Source organism: Micromonas pusilla (genome assembly GCF_000151265.4).
Source record: "Micromonas pusilla CCMP1545 genomic scaffold MICPUCscaffold_7, whole genome shotgun sequence".
Taxonomy (NCBI): Eukaryota; Viridiplantae; Chlorophyta; class Mamiellophyceae; order Mamiellales; family Mamiellaceae; genus Micromonas; species Micromonas pusilla.
Window position 1 is genome coordinate 1004325 of NW_003315888.1, and position 19642 is coordinate 1023966.

At 68.1% G+C, this 19642-nt stretch overlaps 11 protein-coding genes across 11 annotated transcripts; 7 read left to right on the forward strand and 4 right to left on the reverse strand.

The window, feature by feature from the left end:
- Positions 1 to 888: 888 nt before the first annotated feature.
- Positions 889 to 1305, forward strand: MICPUCDRAFT_59713 (uncharacterized protein; the record flags this gene model as incomplete). The annotated part of the gene is made up of 1 exon (XM_003059853.1): positions 889 to 1305. One exon carries the CDS (start codon positions 889 to 891, stop codon positions 1303 to 1305), a length of 417 nt encoding a protein of 138 aa, XP_003059899.1.
- Positions 1306 to 1485: 180 nt separating this feature from the next.
- Positions 1486 to 2013, forward strand: MICPUCDRAFT_59714 (uncharacterized protein; the record flags this gene model as incomplete). The annotated part of the gene is made up of 1 exon (XM_003059854.1): positions 1486 to 2013. One exon carries the CDS (start codon positions 1486 to 1488, stop codon positions 2011 to 2013), a length of 528 nt encoding a protein of 175 aa, XP_003059900.1.
- Positions 2014 to 2203: 190 nt separating this feature from the next.
- MICPUCDRAFT_59715 (uncharacterized protein) lies at positions 2204 to 4241 on the forward strand (the record flags this gene model as incomplete). Its single annotated transcript, XM_003059855.1, has 3 exons — positions 2204 to 3422; positions 3565 to 3731; positions 3963 to 4241. 3 exons carry the CDS (start codon positions 2204 to 2206, stop codon positions 4239 to 4241), a joined length of 1665 nt encoding a protein of 554 aa, XP_003059901.1.
- A 203-nt stretch (positions 4242 to 4444) lies between these two features.
- On the reverse strand, positions 4445 to 6071 carry MICPUCDRAFT_59716 (uncharacterized protein; the record flags this gene model as incomplete). The annotated part of the gene is made up of 5 exons (XM_003060145.1): positions 5899 to 6071; positions 5481 to 5755; positions 5191 to 5380; positions 4742 to 5070; positions 4445 to 4588 (listed from the first exon to the last, which is right to left on the reverse strand). Exons 1-5 carry the CDS (start codon positions 6002 to 6004, stop codon positions 4445 to 4447), a joined length of 1044 nt encoding a protein of 347 aa, XP_003060191.1. The 5' UTR covers positions 6005 to 6071.
- A 168-nt stretch (positions 6072 to 6239) lies between these two features.
- MICPUCDRAFT_71063 (uncharacterized protein) lies at positions 6240 to 8522 on the forward strand (the record flags this gene model as incomplete). The annotated part of the gene is made up of 3 exons (XM_003059856.2): positions 6240 to 7511; positions 7684 to 7939; positions 8125 to 8522. 3 exons carry the CDS (start codon positions 6240 to 6242, stop codon positions 8520 to 8522), a joined length of 1926 nt encoding a protein of 641 aa, XP_003059902.1.
- A 302-nt stretch (positions 8523 to 8824) lies between these two features.
- MICPUCDRAFT_59718 (uncharacterized protein) lies at positions 8825 to 9677 on the forward strand. Its single transcript, XM_003059857.1, has 3 exons — positions 8825 to 8973; positions 9126 to 9493; positions 9533 to 9677. The coding sequence occupies exons 1-2, from the start codon at positions 8862 to 8864 to the stop codon at positions 9401 to 9403; spliced, it is 390 nt and encodes a 129-aa protein (XP_003059903.1). The 5' UTR covers positions 8825 to 8861; the 3' UTR covers positions 9404 to 9493; positions 9533 to 9677.
- Positions 9678 to 9807: 130 nt separating this feature from the next.
- MICPUCDRAFT_71065 (uncharacterized protein) lies at positions 9808 to 11194 on the forward strand (the record flags this gene model as incomplete). The annotated part of the gene is made up of 2 exons (XM_003059858.1): positions 9808 to 10545; positions 10744 to 11194. The coding sequence occupies 2 exons, from the start codon at positions 9808 to 9810 to the stop codon at positions 11065 to 11067; spliced, it is 1062 nt and encodes a 353-aa protein (XP_003059904.1). The 3' UTR covers positions 11068 to 11194.
- A 64-nt stretch (positions 11195 to 11258) lies between these two features.
- On the reverse strand, positions 11259 to 13107 carry MICPUCDRAFT_71066 (uncharacterized protein; the record flags this gene model as incomplete). Its single annotated transcript, XM_003060146.1, has 3 exons — positions 11259 to 11540; positions 11647 to 12134; positions 12297 to 13107. The coding sequence occupies 3 exons, from the start codon at positions 13105 to 13107 to the stop codon at positions 11259 to 11261; spliced, it is 1581 nt and encodes a 526-aa protein (XP_003060192.1).
- A 511-nt stretch (positions 13108 to 13618) lies between these two features.
- On the reverse strand, positions 13619 to 15469 carry MICPUCDRAFT_40712 (uncharacterized protein; the record flags this gene model as incomplete). Its single annotated transcript, XM_003060147.1, has 2 exons — positions 13619 to 15115; positions 15374 to 15469. The coding sequence occupies 2 exons, from the start codon at positions 15467 to 15469 to the stop codon at positions 13619 to 13621; spliced, it is 1593 nt and encodes a 530-aa protein (XP_003060193.1).
- Positions 15470 to 15837: 368 nt separating this feature from the next.
- Positions 15838 to 18250, forward strand: MICPUCDRAFT_59722 (uncharacterized protein; the record flags this gene model as incomplete). Its single annotated transcript, XM_003059859.1, has 4 exons — positions 15838 to 16490; positions 16641 to 16791; positions 16990 to 17414; positions 17498 to 18250. Exons 1-4 carry the CDS (start codon positions 16008 to 16010, stop codon positions 18248 to 18250), a joined length of 1812 nt encoding a protein of 603 aa, XP_003059905.1. The 5' UTR covers positions 15838 to 16007.
- A 79-nt stretch (positions 18251 to 18329) lies between these two features.
- LHCQ (chlorophyll a/b-binding protein) lies at positions 18330 to 19609 on the reverse strand (the record flags this gene model as incomplete). Its single annotated transcript, XM_003060148.1, has 2 exons — positions 18330 to 18496; positions 18601 to 19609. The coding sequence occupies 2 exons, from the start codon at positions 19607 to 19609 to the stop codon at positions 18330 to 18332; spliced, it is 1176 nt and encodes a 391-aa protein (XP_003060194.1).
- Positions 19610 to 19642: the final 33 nt, after the last annotated feature.

Sequence of the window (19642 nt, forward strand, 5' to 3'; positions counted from 1 at the left end):
GAGACGCTCCGTCTCGACGCACCGCGCGAAAATCACCGCGACCGCGAGCGTGCACCACAGCGGGAACCCGATCGTCGTGACGACCAACGCGGCGAGGGTCACAAAGAACGCGACGTGCGCGGCGGGGGGCCACGACGCCGCCGCGGGTGAAAGTTTCTCGAGCCGCGAGCGCGCGGTCTCGAGGACGCGGCGCGTCGTCGCCGCGGGCGCCGCGGGGAGCGCGTGCACGATGGCTTCTGCGATGGACCCGCCGAGGAGGGGTTGTGGTTTCGGCGGCGAGGCGGTCGACGCCGCCGCCGGCGCCGCCGCCCTCGGCTCCGGCGGCCGCGTCGACCGCCTCGCCGCCGAAACCACAACCCCTCCTCGGCGGGTCCATCGCAGAAGCCATCGTGCACGCGCTCCCCGCGGCGCCCGCGGCGACGACGCGCCGCGTCCTCGAGACCGCGCGCTCGCGGCTCGAGAAACTTTCACCCGCGGCGGCGTCGTGGCCCCCCGCCGCGCACGTCGCGTTCTTTGTGACCCTCGCCGCGTTGGTCGTCACGACGATCGGGTTCCCGCTGTGGTGCACGCTCGCGGTCGCGGTGATTTACGCGCGGTGCGTCGAGACGGAGCGTCTCGCGGCGGAGGCGAAGCGAGAGCGCGACGCGCACCGGCGCGACGCGACGCGCGCGCGAGAAGAGACGACGCGTCTGCGCGCCGCGCTCGACGCGCTCTCAGGCACGTTCTATCTCACACTGGTTCCCATACGACCGCGTTGGCGTGGTGAACGCCGATCCTTAAGGACTTTGCCCGGCGCATCTCTCCGCCCATCCCTTGCGTTCAATCCCCGCCCTCGACGCCTCTCAACTCCATCTGACGCCTTTCAACTCCACCCCGACATCGCTTTGTATGGAACGACCCTTAGAACGGCTTTCCGCCGCCGGCGCCGCCTCCGGAGACCTGCTGACCCCCGCGCACATCGAGCGGCTGGTGTTAAACCTCCACCACCATCATCACGACGACGACGTCCACGGCGGCGACTTGGGGTGGCTCAACGCGTCGATCGCGTCCGCGTGGGGCGGGTTCCTGCGGGATTGGAGCGCGCGGCTCGTCGGCGACGTCGCCGCGCGTCGTCTCGCGGTGCGCCGCCCGCGCGCGCTCGAGTCCGCGACGCTGCGGTCGTTCGACTTCGACCCGCGGCCGCCGACGTTCTCGAACGCGCGCGTGACGCGCGCGACGCGGCGCGCGTCCGACGGCGCGCGCGTCTTGGAGCTCAGGCGCGTTCTGTTGTACACTGGTCCCCGTACGACCGCGTTGGCGCGGTGAACGCCGATCCTTAAGGACTTTTCCCGGCGCATCTCTCCGCCCAGGGTCCCTCGCTTTCAATCCCGACACACCTCGACGCATTTCAACTCCCAAGTCTGACGCCTATGAACTCCACCCCGACGTCGCTACGTACGGACTTGAACGACCCTCAGAGTCTTCGCGCTCGGCGTCGGCGCGGCGATGCGCGTGGACGCAGTCGTCGCCGGTCTCGGCGCGTCTCTCGACCTGCGCGTCCTCTTCGAGGCGCGCGACTTGGACGCGAAGGTGTCGCTCGAGTTCCAGCCGAGCGCGCCGTTCGTGTCGCGGTCGCGCGTGTCGCTGATGGAGCCGCCGCGGACGTCGCTGCGGATCGCGCCGGAGGGGCTGGGCGGGCTGAGTCTCACGGATCTCCCGGGCGTGGACGGGTGGTTGAAGTCGGGTGCGTTCGTTCTGTTCGCGCTGCATGCGGTCGCGGTCTCCTTCGCCGAACGTTTGCGTTTTTCACCCACCCACCCGCAACCCTCGGTTTCAACATTTCATCGCTTTCCCTTTCAACTGACGACCGATACTTCGTCAGTCATCGAGGACGCGCTCGTGAAGCACCTGGTGGAACCGAACGGGCACGTTTGGGACGTCGGGGCGTGGTGGCGGGGGAGGTGCGAGGCGGCGGCGGAGGAGGAGGCCGCGCGGGTGGAGCGCGCGGTGCGTGAGCGCGTCGGCGCGGCGTAGGGCGAGCGAGTAGACCTCGGAAGCGTACGTGTAGACGTCGAGTCGTCTCTTCTGGCGGGCGGTAGTTAGTGCAGTCTGGCAGTGACAGATGAAAAATACTTAAGTGTAGATCGGACCCCGAGGTCGCTCGTCATCACGCCACGCGCACACCTCGGCGCGCTCGCGTCGCGTCGCGGCGGTCGCGCGGGGGATGCGTCGCGGCGACGCCGCCGCCGCCGCCGCGCCCGCGCCCGCGTCCGCGGCGGACGCGATCGAGGACGCGGACGACTACCATCGACAGCTTCTCGTCGTGCGGCGACTGCACGACGCGGGCGCGTCGCGCGAGCGCGTCGCCGCCGCCGCGGCGACGCTCCGAGCGCTGAAAGCGAAGACGTGGGTCCCGCGCGGGACGACGTCGCGGAAGAAGAAGCGCGCGAAGCTCGCGGCGGGGGGGCTCCAAGACGCGAGCGGCGCGGGAGACGACGCGACCGCCGCGACCGCGGCGACGGACGCGCGCGCCGTCGCGACGTACCCTCCCCCGGATCTCCCGCCCGTGGACGCCGACGGGTTCGTCCTCGCGTTCGACGCGCCGAGCATCGCGCCCGGGGTGGAGCCGTCGAATGCGCGCGCGGAGGACGTCCGCGTGGACGCGGATGCGATCGCGCACTGGCGCAGGTACGGCTTCGTCGTGTTCCGCGACGTCCTCACGCGCGAGGAGTGCGCGGCGACGCGCGACGAGATCTGGGATTACCTCGAGGCGACGCATCGCCATCGCGGCGCGGCGCTGTCGAGGGACGACGCGAACACGTGGCACGCGTTGTCGTCCGACACGTACGGCCTCGCGCCGGAGCCGTCCGTGTTTACGCCCAGGTGCGTGATGAACCGACAGAACCCGAAGGTGATCGCGTGCCTCGCCGCGGCGCTCTCGTCGTTCCCCGACGGCGACGCCGGCGACGGCGGCGGCGACGACGCCGACGCCGCTCGCGTGTCCGTGTCCCCGAGAGACGTCATCGTGAGCCAAGATCGCTGGTGCCTGTACCGACCGACAAGAGGGCTCTCGCTGAGGCGCAGACCGAGTGCTGACGACGACGTTGAAAACGGTCGAGAAACGACGGTTACGACGACCGAGCTGGTGGATAAGCCGGAGTGGAAGACGCGCGGAAACCTCCACCTGGACCTCAACCCGTTCACGTACGGCGACGACGCGCTCAACGCGCGCGCGCTGGACGACGACGACGACGTCTCGGTCTCGGTGTCGGACACGAATGTGGCGGGAAACGACGGCCACGTCGACGACGCGATCGGCCCGCGCGCGAAGGCGGACCGGCTCCCGTTTGAACACGCGCGCGACTTTAGCAAAGAGACCAACGCGGTGTCCGCGGCTTCGGGCGCGTTCTATACACTGGTTCCCATACGACCGCGCTGGCGTGGTGAACGCCGATCCTTAAGGACTTTTCCCGGCGTGTCTCTCCGCCCACCCCTCGTGTTCAATCCCCGCCCTCGATGCCTTTCAACTCCAACTGACGCCTTTCAACTCCACCCCGACATCGCTTTGTATGGAACGACCCTCAGGGCCGCACGTCCAAGGCGTCATCGCGCTCGCGGACAACCGCGTCGAGGACGGCGGCACGGTCTTGGTCCCCGGGTTCCACGCGACGTTCGCGAAGTGGAGTCGCGCGCTGGGGAGCTCGTGGCGGGCGTACGCGGAGACGCACGCGGACGCGGACGCGAATCGGTTGGTGTGGCGCGGCGACGGCGCCGGGTCGTTCAAGGCGCGTTCTCCTTACACTGGTCCCCGTACGACCCCGTTCGCGCGGTGAACGCCGATCCTTAAGGACTTTCTCTCCTGGCGTTTCTCTCCGCCCAGGGTCCCTCGCGTTCAATCCCGACACACCGCGACGCCTTTCAACTCCAACTGACGCCTTTCAACTACACCCCGACGTCGCTTTGAACGATGGAACGACCCTAAGTTTGGCGACCGCGACGCGATCCACGAGAGGAAAACGCGCGTAACCGCGAGGGAAGGGTCGTACGTGATCTGGGACCAGCGGCTCGCGCACGGGGCGGCGCCGAACGACAGCGACGTGCCGAGGATAGCGCAGTTCGTCAAGGGGTTCAGGCGGGAGGGCGCGGGGAGAGGGCGATTGCGGCGACGCGCGAGGTTCATCGAGCGCGCGTTGGAAGCGAACGGGACGTCTGGGGTCGTGAGCGCGTTGGGGCGCCGCGTCTTCGCGCTGGATACGTTATGAAATAGGGGTATGTGATGTAGTAGGTAGGGTATCATATGATAGAGTTTTTATGCGTTCTTATTCGGTCATCGTTACATACATCGGGGTACTGTACACGTGTACAGGGCGCCGCCGGCGGCGGACGCCGCGCGGCGCGGTCTGGTGGTAAAAAAACAACATTTCTTTCGTCTTCGGGGTCGTCTGTCGCGCTTCTTCGCGTCGCATCACGTGATGAACTTGTGCGAGAGCGACGCGAGATCGCTGCCGCTCTCGGTGAAGAACCCGAGGCCGCAGACCTGCCCGCTGCTGTTCACGCGATGCAGCGGGTTCACGCGTCGCTTCACGCCGCGGCAGTTCACGGCGAGCCTCTGAGGGTCGAGGGTCCGTACGAAGCGACGTCGGGGTGGAGTTCAAAGGCGTCAGAAGCGGAGTTGAAAGGCATCGCGGTGTGTCGGGATTGAAACCGTGGGGTAGGCGGAGAGATGCGACGGGAAGAAAAGTCCTTAAGGATCGGCGTGCACCACGCCGACGCGGTCGTATGGGGACCAGTTTGAGATAGAACGCGCCTGAATGACGCCGACGTCCATCGACGCGTCTCTGTAGTAGTACGCGCCGAGCGGGAAGGCGGCCGCGGCGCCGCCGCACGCGACGTCTATGGCCGCCAAGTCGTTGGAGAGCAGCAGCGCGCCGTCCCAGTCGTCGCTCGCGTGTGATGCGTCGGTTGACGTTCCATCTTCCCCGCCGTTCGACGGCGCAGTGCCCCAGAACATCGGGTGCGTGTCGCTCTCGGCGCTGCGCGCGACGAGCACGACGTCTTTTTCCTCGTCGATCAGGACGAACGAAAACGACCCTGATGAGAGAAGCGTTACGTTAGCGTTACGAAAGACGTTTTTTCAAGCGGCGGTTGAGAAATAGAGCGAGTCAGTCCTCAAGAAACGACGCTTAACGCGCGACGCGGCGCGTGTGGGACGTAGTCTGATCACGAACTCGCCTTCGCACGCGGTGAGCGCGGTGGACGGCTGGTCGCTCGGGTCGCCGTCCTTGTCCTCGAAGCGCTTCGCGTACAGGGCGAGGATGAGCGCCGCGCCCTCGTGCGACGGCGGCGGCGACGGCGGCGGCGGGACGATCGATCCGTCCATCTTCGCGATGAAGTGCGGGCCCTGCGCGCGACGGAGGCGGTCGGAGAGAAGATGAGCGTGAGATGAAAAAAAAAATGGCGATTCGACGCGATTTTCGACGTCCCCGACGCGTTTCGCGCACCGTCGGCTCGGCCGGGGGCAGCGCGTACAGCTCGCGCATCTCGCGCGCGTTTCCGACATGGCCGTTCATGACGACGTGCGCGTGCCCCGCGCTCGCGCGCGAGACCGCGGGAAACCCGTCCCACGCGGCGAGGACCGCGGTCGCGCGCGCGCTCGCGGACGGCGACGCGTCGATGCGCGTGAGGCGCACGTGCAACTTTTTCGCGGGTATCCGCGTGCGCGTCTCGACCTGGAACCCTCGCGTCATTACGTCGAGGTGGTGCATCAGGTGACGCTCTGCGCGCGGAGGCGGAGGCGGAGGAGGAGAAGGAGGAGGAGGGACGAGGGGCGTTCGCGACGGCGCGTCAGTCGCGGGGATCTCGGACGACGCGACGCGCGCGGCGGGCGCGACGACGGCGCTTTATCGCAATCCCACCCACCGGATATTCGCTGCTCGTCGTTGTTTCCGAGATACGACGCCGCGCCGGTGGTCTGGTCGAACCCCCACGGCGTGCGCGCGGTCCCGCTCTCGATCGCGGCGAACATGACGACGTCGGGGGAGATGGAGCGAGGGGAGGCGAAGAGGCGGGGATGACGCGCGAGCGGACGAGATGCGCTCGCGCGTGTGACGCGTCTCCGCGCGCCTCGCCGCGTCGTCGTTGAAGATTCCAGTCGTCGCGTTCGGCGCTGACGTGGATTCGCTCAGACAGAAGGGGCGTTTCGTTGGACGTAACGCCCGAGGCGCGACATCCGTCCCATCATCGCGCACCGCGCGCGCGCCATGCCGTCGTCGCGCGTCGCGCGTCGTCGCCAAACTCGCGCGGGGACGGCGCCGATCGCCCCCGCGACGTGGCGGTTGCTCGTGGCGACCGCGCTCTTGAGCCCGAGCGGCTCTGCTCGCGGAGGCGGCGGCGGCGGCGTCGCGCCCCGCGCGCGGGCGGATCTCGCGCGGACGACGACGACGACGACGACGACGACGACGACGTCGCGTCTCCGCGGCGGCGTCGTCGTCGCGGACGCCGCGGTCGTCGTGGTCGACGACGGCGTGCTCGCGCACGACGGATGGCGCGCGTCCGTGACGTCGCCCGCGCTCGAGCGCGGCGACGACGACGCGCCGAGCGACCCGGGCGCGGTCGAGCTGTCCCCCGGAGGCGCGCTGCGCCTGACGAGAGCGTCGTCGTCGAGCGCCGGCGCGGACGACGACGACGACGACGACGACGCGAGGGTCGTGATCGTCGTCCTCGGCGCGCCGAACGACGCCGCCGACGCCGCCGCCGACGCGTCGCTGACGATCGACGCGTGGACGTCCGATGGACTCCGGCGTTCGTGCGCGCTCGATTGGCGCGGCGGCGGCGGCGGCGGCGGCGGCGGCTGGCGCCTCGCCGCGGACGCCTCCTCCTCCTCCTCCTCCTCCTCGTCCGCTCCGTGCACGCTGCACGCGGTCGCGGCGGAGGAGGCGGACGCCGCGGCGACGCCGAGCGGCGCGCGCGCGTACGCCAACGGCACGCGCGCGCGAGTGGAGCTGGGGCTGGGCGCGGCGCGCGGCGAGGGCGAAGGGGACGTCGTCGCCGTCGTCGTGCGCGAGTCCGCGAGCGTCGTCGTCGACGCGCCGTCGCCGTCGCCGTCGCCGCGCTTCACGATGTCCGACGTCGTCGTCGTCCACGCGTCCGACGTCGAGATGCTACGGTGGGCGTGGCTCGAGCGCGCGGCGAGGTGCGCGGCGTCGCTGCGACCGGAGGTACGCGTAACGTGCGGGGTAGACGCGTTACAAACTACACCCGAATTCGGTCTCGCGCCGACGGTGGAGACGCTGACGGGCGGGTGCTGCGACGCCGTCGCCGCGTACGTCGCCGCCGCGTGCGAGTGCGCGATCGCGCTGTTCGAGAATAGCGGTAACGGGTTATCGGATGGCGTCACGACGACGACGATGACGGCGGCGGCGGCGTTGGCGCGCGTCTGCGGCGTGCCCGCGGCGGCGACAGACGGCGGCGTCGCGTGCGCGGAATCGTCCGCGATTCTCGCCGCGATTCGAGACGCGAACGCCGCCGCTCAGGTGCGTTCTATACACTGGTTCCCATACGACCCCGTTGGCGAGGTGGACGCCGATCCTTAAGGACTTTTCCCGGCGTCTCTCTCCGCCCACCCCCCGCTTTCAATCCCCGTCCTCGGCGCCTTTCAACTTCAACTGACGCCTTTCAACTCCACCCCGACATTTGCTTGTATAGAACGGCCCTCACGCCGCGTCGTCGTCGTCGTCGTCGGCGGCGGCGGCGTCTGAGGTCGCCGCGAGCGGCGCGCGCGACGACGATCTACCGCCTCCGCCTCCGCCGCCTCCGCCGCCGACGATCGACGAGTACTTCGACGCGTTCCTCGCGTGGCTCAACGCCCCGCCGCCGCCGCCGCCGCCGCGGCGATCCGTGAGCGTCCTCGCGTCGTCGCCGCCGTTCAACCCGGACCCGTCCGCGTCCGGCGACGGTTCAGGCGCGTTCTATACACTGGTCCCCATACGACCGCGTCGGCGTGGTGAACGCCGATCCTTAAGGACTTTGCCCGGCGCATCTCTACGCCCACCCCTCGCTTTCAATCCCCGCCAACTGACGCCTTTCAACTCCAACTGACGCCTTTCTACTCCACCCCGACGTTCGCTTGTATGGAACGGCCCTCAGGGTTCGAATCGACGCGGACGGTCGTCATCATCGTCGCCGTGATCGTCGCCGCGGGGATAGCCTTCGCGCTCGCGTACGCGGGCGTGAGGTGCTTTCGATCGCCGTGCTGCGCGGCGCCGGACCTCGGCGGCGGCGGCGAGCGCGATCGCGACCGCGAGGACGGCGGCGGCGCGCGGCGGGGAAGAGACGCGCTCGTTCGCCTCGTGCGGCGGTGGCGGGGACGCGGCGCTGAGGACGAGGACGCGGAGGACGCGCGCGGGGGCGGGGGAGACGTCGCGGTGGACGGCGACGGCGGCGAGGGCGGGAAGAAGAGAGGACGGCGCGAGGAGGAGGAGGAGGGGGAGCGGGGGGAGGGCGAGGACGCGCGCGCGTTCGCCGTGGAGCGACACACGCTGTGATAAATATGCGTTGATTCGACGCGAGCCCGTCGATCGCGAGAGATGTGTTTTTCACCGGCAGGGCGACCCCGATCAAAATTCGACGCGATCGACATCGGCCCGTCGCTTGAACCGCGAAAAAGTCGCCGTTTGACGAAAAATCGCGGGTCAACGCGTGTAACCGAAAAAACGACGCCGTGTACAATAATTTGCACAGAGCAATTAGTCTGTAAAAAATATCCCGGCCGGTCGCCGCGTCCGCGTCCCCGTCTTCGGAGTCGACGATCGTCGCCCTCGATTCACCAGCACAATTCACAACGACGATCACGCGCGCGTAACACCGCACGAAATCCAAACAAGATGTCCGCGAAATGGTCCACCGGGCTCTGCTCGTGCCTCAGCGATTGCGATACCTGCTGCCTGTCCATTAACTCCCTCACGGGTCAGCAAGATCGCATCATCCAGGGCAAAAGTGCGTCACGATTCCTACTCGCCCCCTGTATATCCCGACGCGCCCGCACGCGGCCTCTTTCCTCTCCCCGCGTTGCCTTTTCCGTCCCCGCCCCCCGCGCGCGCTCGATCCGACGCCGGACCCCCCTCCCTCCCTCCCCCCGTGCTTAACAGGCTTCTGCAACGCCTGCTGCTGCCTGTGCGCGCCCAACATTCTCGTCAACGGCTGCTGCATCACCGGCCCCAACCGCACCGCGCTCAAGACCAAGCTCGGGATCACCGAGTCGGACTGCCTCGGCGACAAGTGCTGCTCGTGCGTGTGCCTCCCGTGCGTGCTGATGCAACACGCGCGCGAGCTGAAGTGCCGCGGGATCTACACGATGGAGCAGATGAACGGCCAGCTCCCGGCGACGCTCGCGCCGTCAAACATGACGATGATCCAGCACCGCTAAGCGATCGCGAGGGGTCGCTCGGTCCGATCGAGTGCATTAAATTAAGTTTTATTCCTTGCGGTGGATATTTTCCTCGCGGCGGTCGGGAGCGTCGATCGCGCGACGCGCGGGTTCGTCCGGGACCCGCGCGTCGCGCGCGCCGTGCGCGTCGATCGCGCGGACGGACGGAGGTCTTTTCTAATCGTAGAAAATGTGAGGGGACGGGAACGTCGTCGAGCTCGGCGGCGTCCGCGCTTGAATTAACCTTGAATTAACCTTGAACCAGCTGAGCCCACCGCATTCGATACCAGTCTCATCACGAACAGACAGGAAGTCGCGTCGCCGCGTCATCACCACTCTCTTCTATCCGCGCGCCGAGCCCGTCGTCCGTCCCGCCGCGCTCCTCCGCTCCGTCGTCGCTCGGGATGGCGTCGAGAGCGATGACGTCCGCGTCGGCGGCCGCGTCGGCGCGTCGCCCCGCGCGCGCGTCATCGTCGTCGTCGTCGTCCCGGCCGCCCGCGCGATCGGCAGCGTCCGCCGCGAGGGCACCCGCGCGCGTCGTCGTCGCGTCGTCGTCGTCGTCGTCGTCGTCGTCGTCGCGACGACGCGTCGCCGCGGCCGCCGCGAGCCGGCCGCGCGACGCCGCGGACGCGACCGTCGATCCCGAAGTCGCGCGCGAAGTCGTCGTCGTCGTCGCGCGCCGACGCGCGCTCGTCGCCGCCGCGTCCGCGCTCGCGTCGGCGGCCGCGTCGACGTCGACGCGATTCGCGTCGTCGCGCGCCGCCGCGGACGACGACGACGACGACGAGGACGCCGCGCAGGCGGAGATCGAGGCCGCGATGAACTCCGTCCTCTCGAGCAACAGCGGCGAGGCGACGTTCCCACCGCGCGTCATGTTCGCCAACACGTCGCCGTCCGTCGCGCCGTGCTACTTTCGCGCGTCGTCGCTGTGGTCCGTCCCGGGACCGCCGGCGGAGACGCCGACGACGTCGTCGTGGCGAGACATCGCGGACCCGGTCAACGGCGTGGTCATCGTCAACGCGACGGCGTACGTCACGAGAGGCTTCGCGGACGCGAGCGGCGCGCGTTCCATCGCGGACCTGGGAAAGCCGGAGAACGTCGACGTCGCGAAGGCGCTCGGGTTGGACGCGATCGACGACTCGGCGCGTTCTGTCTCACACTGGTCCCCGTACGACCGCGTCGGCGTGTTGAACGCCGATCCTTAAGGACTTTCTCTCCCGGCGTGTCTCTCCGTCCATCACCCCTCGCTTTCAATCCCCCCGCCCTCGACGCCTTTCAACTCCATCTGACGCCTTTGAACCTCACCCCGATATTCGCTCGTACGGACCCTCGACCCTCAGTATCGCCGCGCGGATCTCCTCGGCGCCGCGAAGCGCGTCGACGCGACCACCGGGGACGTGTACTACGACTACGAGCTCGTCGCGAGCCCGCCGCCGAAGTCGTGCCCGAGCGCGGTGGGGTGCCTGTACCCGGAGCACATATACCTTCTGAGCGCGACGATCAAGGACGGGACGCTGTACGTCTTCTCCGTGGACGCGTTTCCGGAGAATTGGCGAGCGGGGGCGCAGACCATCAAGAGGCTGAGGAGCTCGTTCGCGGTCGGCGCGCCCGAGGAGAATGAGGGCACAGGGGCGGGGGCGGAGGCGGAGGCGACGGTGACGTAGTGTGCGCTGCGTCGTGTAGATGGACGGACGCGTTTTGTGTCTTTCATTCACTCGCGCGATGTCTTGATGCGGTAGCACGCGTCGCGAAGGAACGCGACCAGCGACGAATTGAACTAGCTCTCAAACGCAAACCCCGACCCCCCCTTCTCGTCGTCGTTCATAGAACTTGAACCGCCCCCGCGCGCCGGAACTCAGTCCTCCGGCCCGTCGAGCCAGCTGTCGCACATGCCGAGGAAAAACCCGTGCTCCCTCGCCTTCGCGAGCGCCTTCAGATACGTCTCCTCGCTCCCTCGCGCGGCGCGGCCGCGCTTGGGCCGCAGCCGCAGCCACTGCTTCTCCGACCGCTCCGCGAGCTCGGCGTTGACCTTCAGCATCCACCCCACGAGGTCGTCCTCGGTTATAAGGCCGAGCCTCGAGCCCACCTCCGCGCCGTGGAGCTCCTCCCGAAGCGCGTCGATGTTCACGTTCGGGATCTTTTAGGGCCATTCCATACAAAAATAGTTCACCAGTCAGTTGAAAGGGGACGCGATCAAACGTTGAAACCGGACGATGGGTGAAAAACTTTTGTATAGAACGCACCTTACACCGCACGCTCGGGGAGAACATCGCGGGATACGCGTCGCGGAGTTTCGCCGCCGCGCCCTCCAGAGCCCACTTCGCGTCGGGCTCGACGACGCCGGGGAGGTCCATGAACCGAATCGGCGTCGCGGCGTTGATCTCCGTGAACAACGCCGCCGCGCGGACGTCGTCCACGTTCGGGAACACCTCGGTGAGGATCGCGTCGGTGGGTTTGAGGACGCCGCGCGCGAGGAGGATGTCCAACGCGCCAACGCGGTGTTGCCCGTCGAGGATGGACGCCGAGACGACGTCGCCGCTCGAATCCTTCGAACCCTTCTTCTTCCGCGCGCCGCCGCCCTTGACGTTCGCGGTGCCCTCCGCGATGGAGATGACCCCGGGGATGCAGAAGCCCCCGGACAACTCCGCCGCCTCCTTCGCCTTCTCCTCCGCGATCGTCTCCGCGCGCTCCGCGCGGAACGCTCGCTGTTGGTCGTACACCGCGACGCGTTCTTTGGAGTTCAAAGGCGTCAGTTGGAGTTGAAAGGCGTCGAGGTGTGACGGGATTGAAAGCAAGGGGTGATGGGCGGAGAGATGCGCCGGCAAAAGTCCTTAAGGATCGGCGTTCACCACGCCGACGCGGTCGTATGGGGACCAGTGTGAGGAGAACGCACCTTTGGACGTCAGCGAAGTCACCGGCGTGGCGTACACTCTCTTGTACCCGAAATCGTGAAGCAGCGCGCCGTACGTCGCGTGATGCGCCGCGCCGCTCTTCGCCTTCGCCTTCGCCTTCGCGGCGTCCTCGAGGGCGCACGCGAGCGCGTGCTCCGCGTCGAGCGCGCGCGCCGTCGCCGCCGTCGTCCTCGCCTCGGCGCGATCGAGCGCGTCGGTAACCTCTGCGAGTCTCGCGTCGACGGCGGCGGCGTCAGCGTCGGCGCGGTCTCGGTCCGTCGTCGACCGCGATCGCGATTCCTCCCGTAACGCGTTCAGCGCGATCCTGTAGTCTGCGGCGGTGAGCTCCGCGGCTTCCTTGTCCGCGCGAAGTGTCGCGAGCTCGCTCGCGAGCGCGTGTTTCGCGAGCGAGAGTTTCGACTCCGCGTCGGACGCGCGGTGGGAAAAGGATGCGAGCGACGCCTCCATCGTCCGCGCGCGCGTCAGCGCGTCGTCGCGCTCCTTTCGAAGCGCCGCCACCGCCATCGACGGCGTGGACGCGCACGACGCCGACGCCGCGGCGGCGAGAAACTTGGACGCGAAGAGCTCGAGCTGCGACGGCGAGAGCGCGCGATTGAGAGCGCTTCCCGTCCACGGCACCCAGAACGGCATGGCGTCGAGCTCTTCCTGCGCGTTCGACGAGAGTTGCTGCGCGTGCGACGCGGTCATCGCCTGCGTCGCTTTCGCTCGCGCGGCGGAGGCGACGACTGCGGGGCGGCGCGTCGCCGCGGCGAGGCGGCGGAGGCCGCGGAGGGAGGAGGAGGAGGACGCCATCTTGTTGTCGCAGATCTGGCTCGGCTCCTCGGGGGGAAGGAGTCGAGCGGGCGCGGACGGCGCGAGCGGCGGCGGCGGCGGCGGCGCGGCGCGGAGGCGAGGTCGCGGTCGCGAGAGCGGACGCGTGAACGCCGCGCGCGGGGAGTGAGCGCTCTGATGCGCGTGCGAGGTGGGCGCGCGCGTCGACGTGCGTTCCCCCTCGCGCTCGCGACGCTCGTCTGTCGTTGACCTCTTTCGGAGTTTTCGAGACTGGAAACGGCTCCTAAAAAGCCAGCCTTTTGACGAAGCGTCTGGTCGAAAAAGAGGCGGGGGGCTGCTCTGTCCGATTCCCCTCGTCGTCTTCACGAAGAGAGACGCGCGTTTTATCGTTTACGATACCGCGCGTATTTATAATAAACACATAGATATACCACCACGTCCCGCCGCCAGCCTCCTCGGCGGGCGCCGTCCTCGCCGCCCGCCGCGGCTTCGCGGCCGTCGGTGGTTTTTTCATCATTCATTCGCTCCATCCTCACTGCTTGCCCGCGGGCGGCGCGATCGTGATCGTCGCGTGCTCCCTGAGCCAATCCAGCGACTTCCTCGCCTCGATCACCTCCCCCGCTTGCTCCACCAACCGCTGCACGTCGTACTCCGTCCCGTACCGCTCGAACTCCTCCTTGGCGCTGACCACCTCGGCTTTAAACTCCTCCTCCGTGACCTCGATGTTCTCAAGGCGGAACAGCTCCTCGCACGCGACGGTCCGTCGCACGATGAGTTCGATGGACTCCTTGTTTGTTCGAAGGTACTCGTCCACCATTTCCGGCGCCGCGAGCTGGTTGATCACGTCCATGGACATCTGCTGGCCGATCTGCGCCTCCAGCATCTTTTCCGAGTACATCTGCCGCCCCGTCTCTTCCACGATGGACGCGGGCAGCGGGGCGTCGCAGATGGCCGCGAGCGCGTCCACGAGCGCCTCGTTCGTCGCCTGCTCGAGCATCGCCTTCGTGTTCTCCTTCTGCGCCTCGAGAATCTTCTCTTTCGCCTCCGCGATGGACGTCGCGTCCGGGTAAATTTGCGACGCGATGTCATCCGTGGGGTCGGGGACGGTGTTTTCGAACACCTCGCGCAGGTCCACCGTGAAGTCCGCGGTGACGCCGCGCAAGAACGCCTGCGGCCAGTCGTTCGGCATCGTGATCGGGAACGTGCGCTGCTCCCCCAGTTTCATCCCGATGATTCCGTCGATCAAACCCGGGAGGTTCACCCTCGCCGCGCCCGTGTCCAGGCTGAACTTCTTCTGCTTGATCCCGTCGATGGGCGACCTCGTCTCCGCGTTGACCGCCTCGAGGTCCATGACCGCCTGGTCGCCAATCTCGAGCCCGCGGTCCACGACGACGCGCATCGTGCCCAGCCCGCGCAGCCGCGTGTTGAAGATGGCCTCCGCCTCGAGCGCGTCCGTCTCGTCGTCGCCCGGCGAGGTGACCGTCACGGACAGCTTGCGGTAGTCCCCGGTCCACTTGATCGTGGGGACGACCTCGACGGTCACTGAGTAGATGACGTCGCCGGTGGGCTCGCACTCCTTGCCGCTGAACGCTTTGAGGAGATCGTCGAAGGAGGTCTCGATCTTTTCGCTATCCTGAAGCGCGGTCGCGGAGACCACCTCCATCGCTTTCGGGAGCGACAGCTGTAACATTTCCTCAGCGCACGCGGCTCCGAATTCCTTCTCGCCGACGAAGTTCACGATGACCCCCGCGGGGGGAAGAACGTTCGCGCCCTTCTTGCGGCCGCCGCTCTTCTTGTACTGCGCGAACCCGGGGATCTGCGTCTTCTCCGCGAATCCCTCGAGGCAGTTTTGCCGCGCCTCGGTCTGCACCGCCGTCGGGACCGTGACCTCGAGGCGAACCTTGCAATCGCCGAGATCCGTCTGCTTGACCGTGACCTCGTCGTTCGTCGCCGCCGCGACGACGCGGACGCTGAATCGCGCAGCGTCGGCGCGGCGATGGCCGCCACGACGCGTCGGGGTCGTCGGGGTCTGCGCGAAGGCGCGAGGAGAGGCGCGAGGGGGAGGGGGAAGAGGGAAAGGCGGGTGAGTCGACGATTCATTCGGGCGCGTTTTTCCATCAGTTCCTCCGCGCCCTAAAGGAACCCCCTCTCGCGACGGCTCGGACGGCGCCCGCGAGCGGCGTCGCGGGTCCGGCCGCGGGGCGACGCGTCGAGACGTCGCGACGCGCGGGTCGCGACGGACGGCGCGAACGGGCGGGCGGAAGAACGCGAGCGAGTTGGGACGCACCGCGCGAGAGCGACGCGCGGTCGATCGGCGACGGCCCGCGCGGAAGGCGGCGGCCGACGAAATCGTCGACATCGAAGCGGCGGACGATGAAGCCATGGTGACGATGCGCGTCGTCTCGGACGGAAACCGATGCGCGATGCGTGCGACGAGGGTCTCGGCCGATGCGAAAGTCGAGCCGGTGGCAGCGGAGACGAGGAGGGGTCTCTCCGTCGAGTGCGAGCGGGGCGACCGCGCGTGAGCAAGTGCCGCGCTCGATCGTCGAGTGGATACTGTAGGATAGTAAAAAGTGCGGCGACCGGAATGCGATTCTGCGAACGAGAACGAGCGGCCCTTTGAAAAACAATTTTGAAAGAAACTTCACTGAACTTCTTCATCGGAAGCCTCGATGAAAATGATCAGTCGAAAACGGATCTCGAACGAGCCAAATCGAGTCATCATCACGGATGTGATGACAACGAGACGCGCGTCGGGAGGGCGACGGCGACGGCGTCCGCGGGAGGACGGCGCGCGCGCGGCGGAGCGCGCCCCTCGCGCGAAGGAGAGGAGACGACGACCGCGCGCGGCCGGCGGGAGGCGCGCGCGCGACCCGCCAGGGCCGAGGCGAATCCGCGGAGGCGTCCGTCGCGACTGGACGATGCCTCCTAAGAAGCCGGGCGGAAAGGGCGGCAAGGACGCCGGCGCCGCCGCAACGCCCGCCGCGGCCAAGCCCCACCCGCCGCACGACCCGTCCATCGCGAACCGCGAGATCCACGTCCTCGACGTCCAGCTCCACGAGATGCGCGCGTGCCTCGCCAAGGCGTCGAGCGCGACCGAGGCGCTGACGGCGACGCGAGAGGCGCTGCGAGACGCGATCGCGCGCGAGGAGGAGACGGAGCGCGACGTCGCGGAGTACGTCACCGCGGAGATCGCGGCGAGGGAGCACGCGCTGACGCGCCTGGAAGCGCTCGCGGCGGAGTACGAGCGGCAGATCGAGGAGGAGAAGGCGCGGCACGCGGAGGAGATGGCGGCGGAGGAGGGCGCGCGCGTCGAGCGCGAAGCGCGGCTGCTCGAGGAACGCGAGACCTTCGCGGCCAAGGCGCGTTCTGTACACTGGTCCCCATACGACCCCGTCGGCGTGGTGAACGCGATTCCTTAAGGACTTTGCCCTTCGTCACTCTCCGCCCACATCACGGTTTCAATCCCGACACACCGCGATGCCTTTCGACTCCGTCTGACGCCTTTCGACTCCGCCCCGACGATGCGATTCTTCGCATGGAACGACCCCAAGGCGAAGGCCGCAGAGGAGCTCAAGGCGGACCGCGATCGAATCGTCGGCGGCCTGGAGGCGATCACGAGCGCGCTGGTGAGCGAGAACAAGGCGCAGAAGAACGAGATATCGGACGCGGAGCGCGAGGCGGCGTTGGCGCGGGATAAGGCGCGTTCAACTTATCACACTGGTCCCCGTACGGCCGCGTTCGCGTGGTGAACGCCGATCCTTGAGGACTTTCGCCGGCGCATCTCTCCTCCCACCCCTCGGTTTCGAACCCCGTTCGCGACGCCTTTCAACTCCATCTGACGCCTTTCAACTCCACCCCGACGTTCGCTCGTGTGGACCGTCGACCCAAAGTTGGAACGAGACTTCGCGGAGAAGGTTCGCGCGACGAACGAAGAGCTCATGCGTCTGACGGACGACCAGCTCGAGGTCACGACCAAGCGGACGATCCTGGAGAACGAGGAGCTCTCCATGGAGCTCGCGTCGTCGAGCAAGCGCGCGGAGAAAGCGCTCGCGAGGTCGGACGAGCAGAGGCGCGCGAGCGGAGAGACGCTCGTGGATTTAGAGCTCGCGAACGAGATGAACGCGAGAGCCGCGCGGCGCGGCGAAAAGCTCCGAGCGGAGGTCGAGTCGCTGATCGCGGAGCTGAAACTCGGGGAGGAGCGCCTGCGGGAGATGGCGGTGAAGCGCGCGGACGACGACGAGCTCGTGCAAGAGGAGATCGTCGCGATGGGGGAGGCGCAGCGGAAGATGGTTCTCCGCGCCGAGGCGCGTTCGATCATCACACCGGTCCCCGTACGACCGCGTTCGCGTGGTGAACGCCGATCCCTAAGGACTTTACTTCCCGGCGGTCGTTTCTCTCCGCCCATCAGGGTCCCTCGCTCACAATCCCGACGCACACACCTCGACGCCTTTCGACTCATCTGACGCACCCCTCAACTCCACCCCGACGTTCGTCGCTTCGCACGGACGATGATCACCCTCAGCGATTGGAGGGCGCCGTCTCCGAGAAGGATTCAGCCTCCGCGGCGCTCGACGCGGACCGCGCGTCGATCGGCGACCGCGCGTTCGACGTCGTCGCGGCGACCGTCGCGGCGTACCTCGAGAAGCTCGACGACGAAGCGAAGCGCGCCGCGATGCCGCGCGTCGTCGCGACGTGCCCCGGCGGAGACGCGGACGGCGTGAACGTCAAGCCCGGGAACGAGAGGCTGCCGACGGCGGCGTCGTGGGAACGGGGCCGCGTCGAAGACGGACGCGCGCGCGAGCGCGCCGCGCCGGCGCCGAGGGCGGCGAAGGATCTGAGCCGCGCCGAGCGCGCGGTCGTCGCGGACGCGGTGTTGCGCGCGTTCGAGGAGATGCGCGAGCGCGACGAGCGGCCGCGGCGGGAGGCGGAGGCGGCGGCGGCGGCGAAGGCGCGCGCGAGGAGGTTTAGCGAGTCGGCGACGCAGACGAACGACGAGCGCGTGCACTCGCGCGTGAACGCGGAGGAGCGCCGGGAGACGGTGCGCGGGGACGTGCGCGGGGTCGTTCGGCCGTGGGGGGGGAAGGTGGCGTCGGACGGCGTGGGGAGGAAAGGCGGCGGGAGGGTCGTGCCGCCGCCGCCGGCGGCGTCGATCAAACGGTGAGAGGCTCGACGAGCGCCTTCCTCCGAACGCGGATAGATCGTAATAATTCATTCAGTTCCGCGCTCGTCTCGCGACGACGTCACGAGTCGCCCCCGCCGCCGACGCGTCGGAACACCGATACCCAGTTCGCGACCGGCCCTTCCCCGGTGACGATCGCCTGCGCGAAGCACCCTAACATCGCGACCATCGCGAGTCGCCCGTGTTCGATCTCGATCACTTTCTGTCGCGCGAACCTATCCGCGTCGTCTGAGGGCCATTCCATACAAAAACAGTTCTCCGGTCAGTTGACAGGGGACGCGATCAAGTGTTGAAACCGGACGATGGGTGAAAAACTTTTGTATAGAACGCACCTGACAATCCGAACGGATCGAACGGCGCTCCCCCCGGGTAATTCGCGTCTCCGGGCAAGTACACGCCCACCGGCTCGAGGCTTCGTATGCCGACGTACCGCGCGTACTCCGGCCCGCCCATCAACACGGCCTGACACGCGGCGATGACGGCGACGCCTTGCTTCCCCGCGATGACGAACCCGCCGAGGCCGCCGTAGTTTAACGACTCGCCGTTGAGCTTCGCCGCGCCGACTTTCCACCACACCGGCTCCGCGAGCGCGGCGCCCTCCGGGAGCGCGCCCGCGATGGACAGCGCCTCCGGGACCGCGACGCCGACGACCGCGAGCATCGCCCACCGCGCGTGAAGCAGCTCGAGCTCGACGCCTCGCGCGAGCGACTCCGGGGTCTTCCCGAGCCTCAGCGGATCGAACCCGCGGTCTCCCGCGAGCGTCCCCGTCAGATGCGGCGGCGGCGACGATATCCCCGGCAGCAGCGGCCGCGCCTCGCCGTACAGCGGCGACGCCTCCATCGCCTCCTCTCGCAATCGCTCCACCTCTGAGCGCTTCGCCTCCAGCGCGGGTCGCCGCTCGAGGATGTTCTCCTCGAGCCGTCGGCCGAAGTCGGACTTGCTGAGGAGCGTCAGGCCGACGATCGGAAACGCGGCGAGGACGAGCGCGGCGTTCTCGAACTTCTGGACGACGCCGACGCCGCCGAGGATGCCGAAGGTGACGTAGAACAGCGGGCTGGAGATGAGGTCGCCGAGGGGGGAGGACGCGTCTGCATCTGATGACGGGGCGACGTCGGAGGAGGAGGAGGAGGAGGACGACGACGTCTGCGGATCCTCGACTTCGACGATCAGATCCTCGGCTGACGTGTCGTCGTCGACGTCGTCGTCGCTCGCGCGGACGACGACGACGACGGCGTCGCGGCGCGGTCGCGCGATTCGCGGTGCGCCGCCGCGGTGCGACGGCGCCGCGCGTCGGCGCGTCGGCAGCGGCGACGCGCGTGCGGCGAGGCACCTCGCGGCCATGAGTTGTGATGATGATGATGAGCTGGCACCCGC

Bases quoted from the DNA above. Each gene is read 5' to 3' on its own strand.
- MICPUCDRAFT_59718 (XM_003059857.1), top strand. From the start codon at position 8,862: ATGTCCGCGAAATGGTCCACCGGGCTCTGCTCGTGCCTCAGCGATTGC. The intron at 8,974-9,125 runs GTGCGTCACGAT...CGTGCTTAACAG, and splicing joins TCGCATCATCCAGGGCAAAA to GCTTCTGCAACGCCTGCTGC.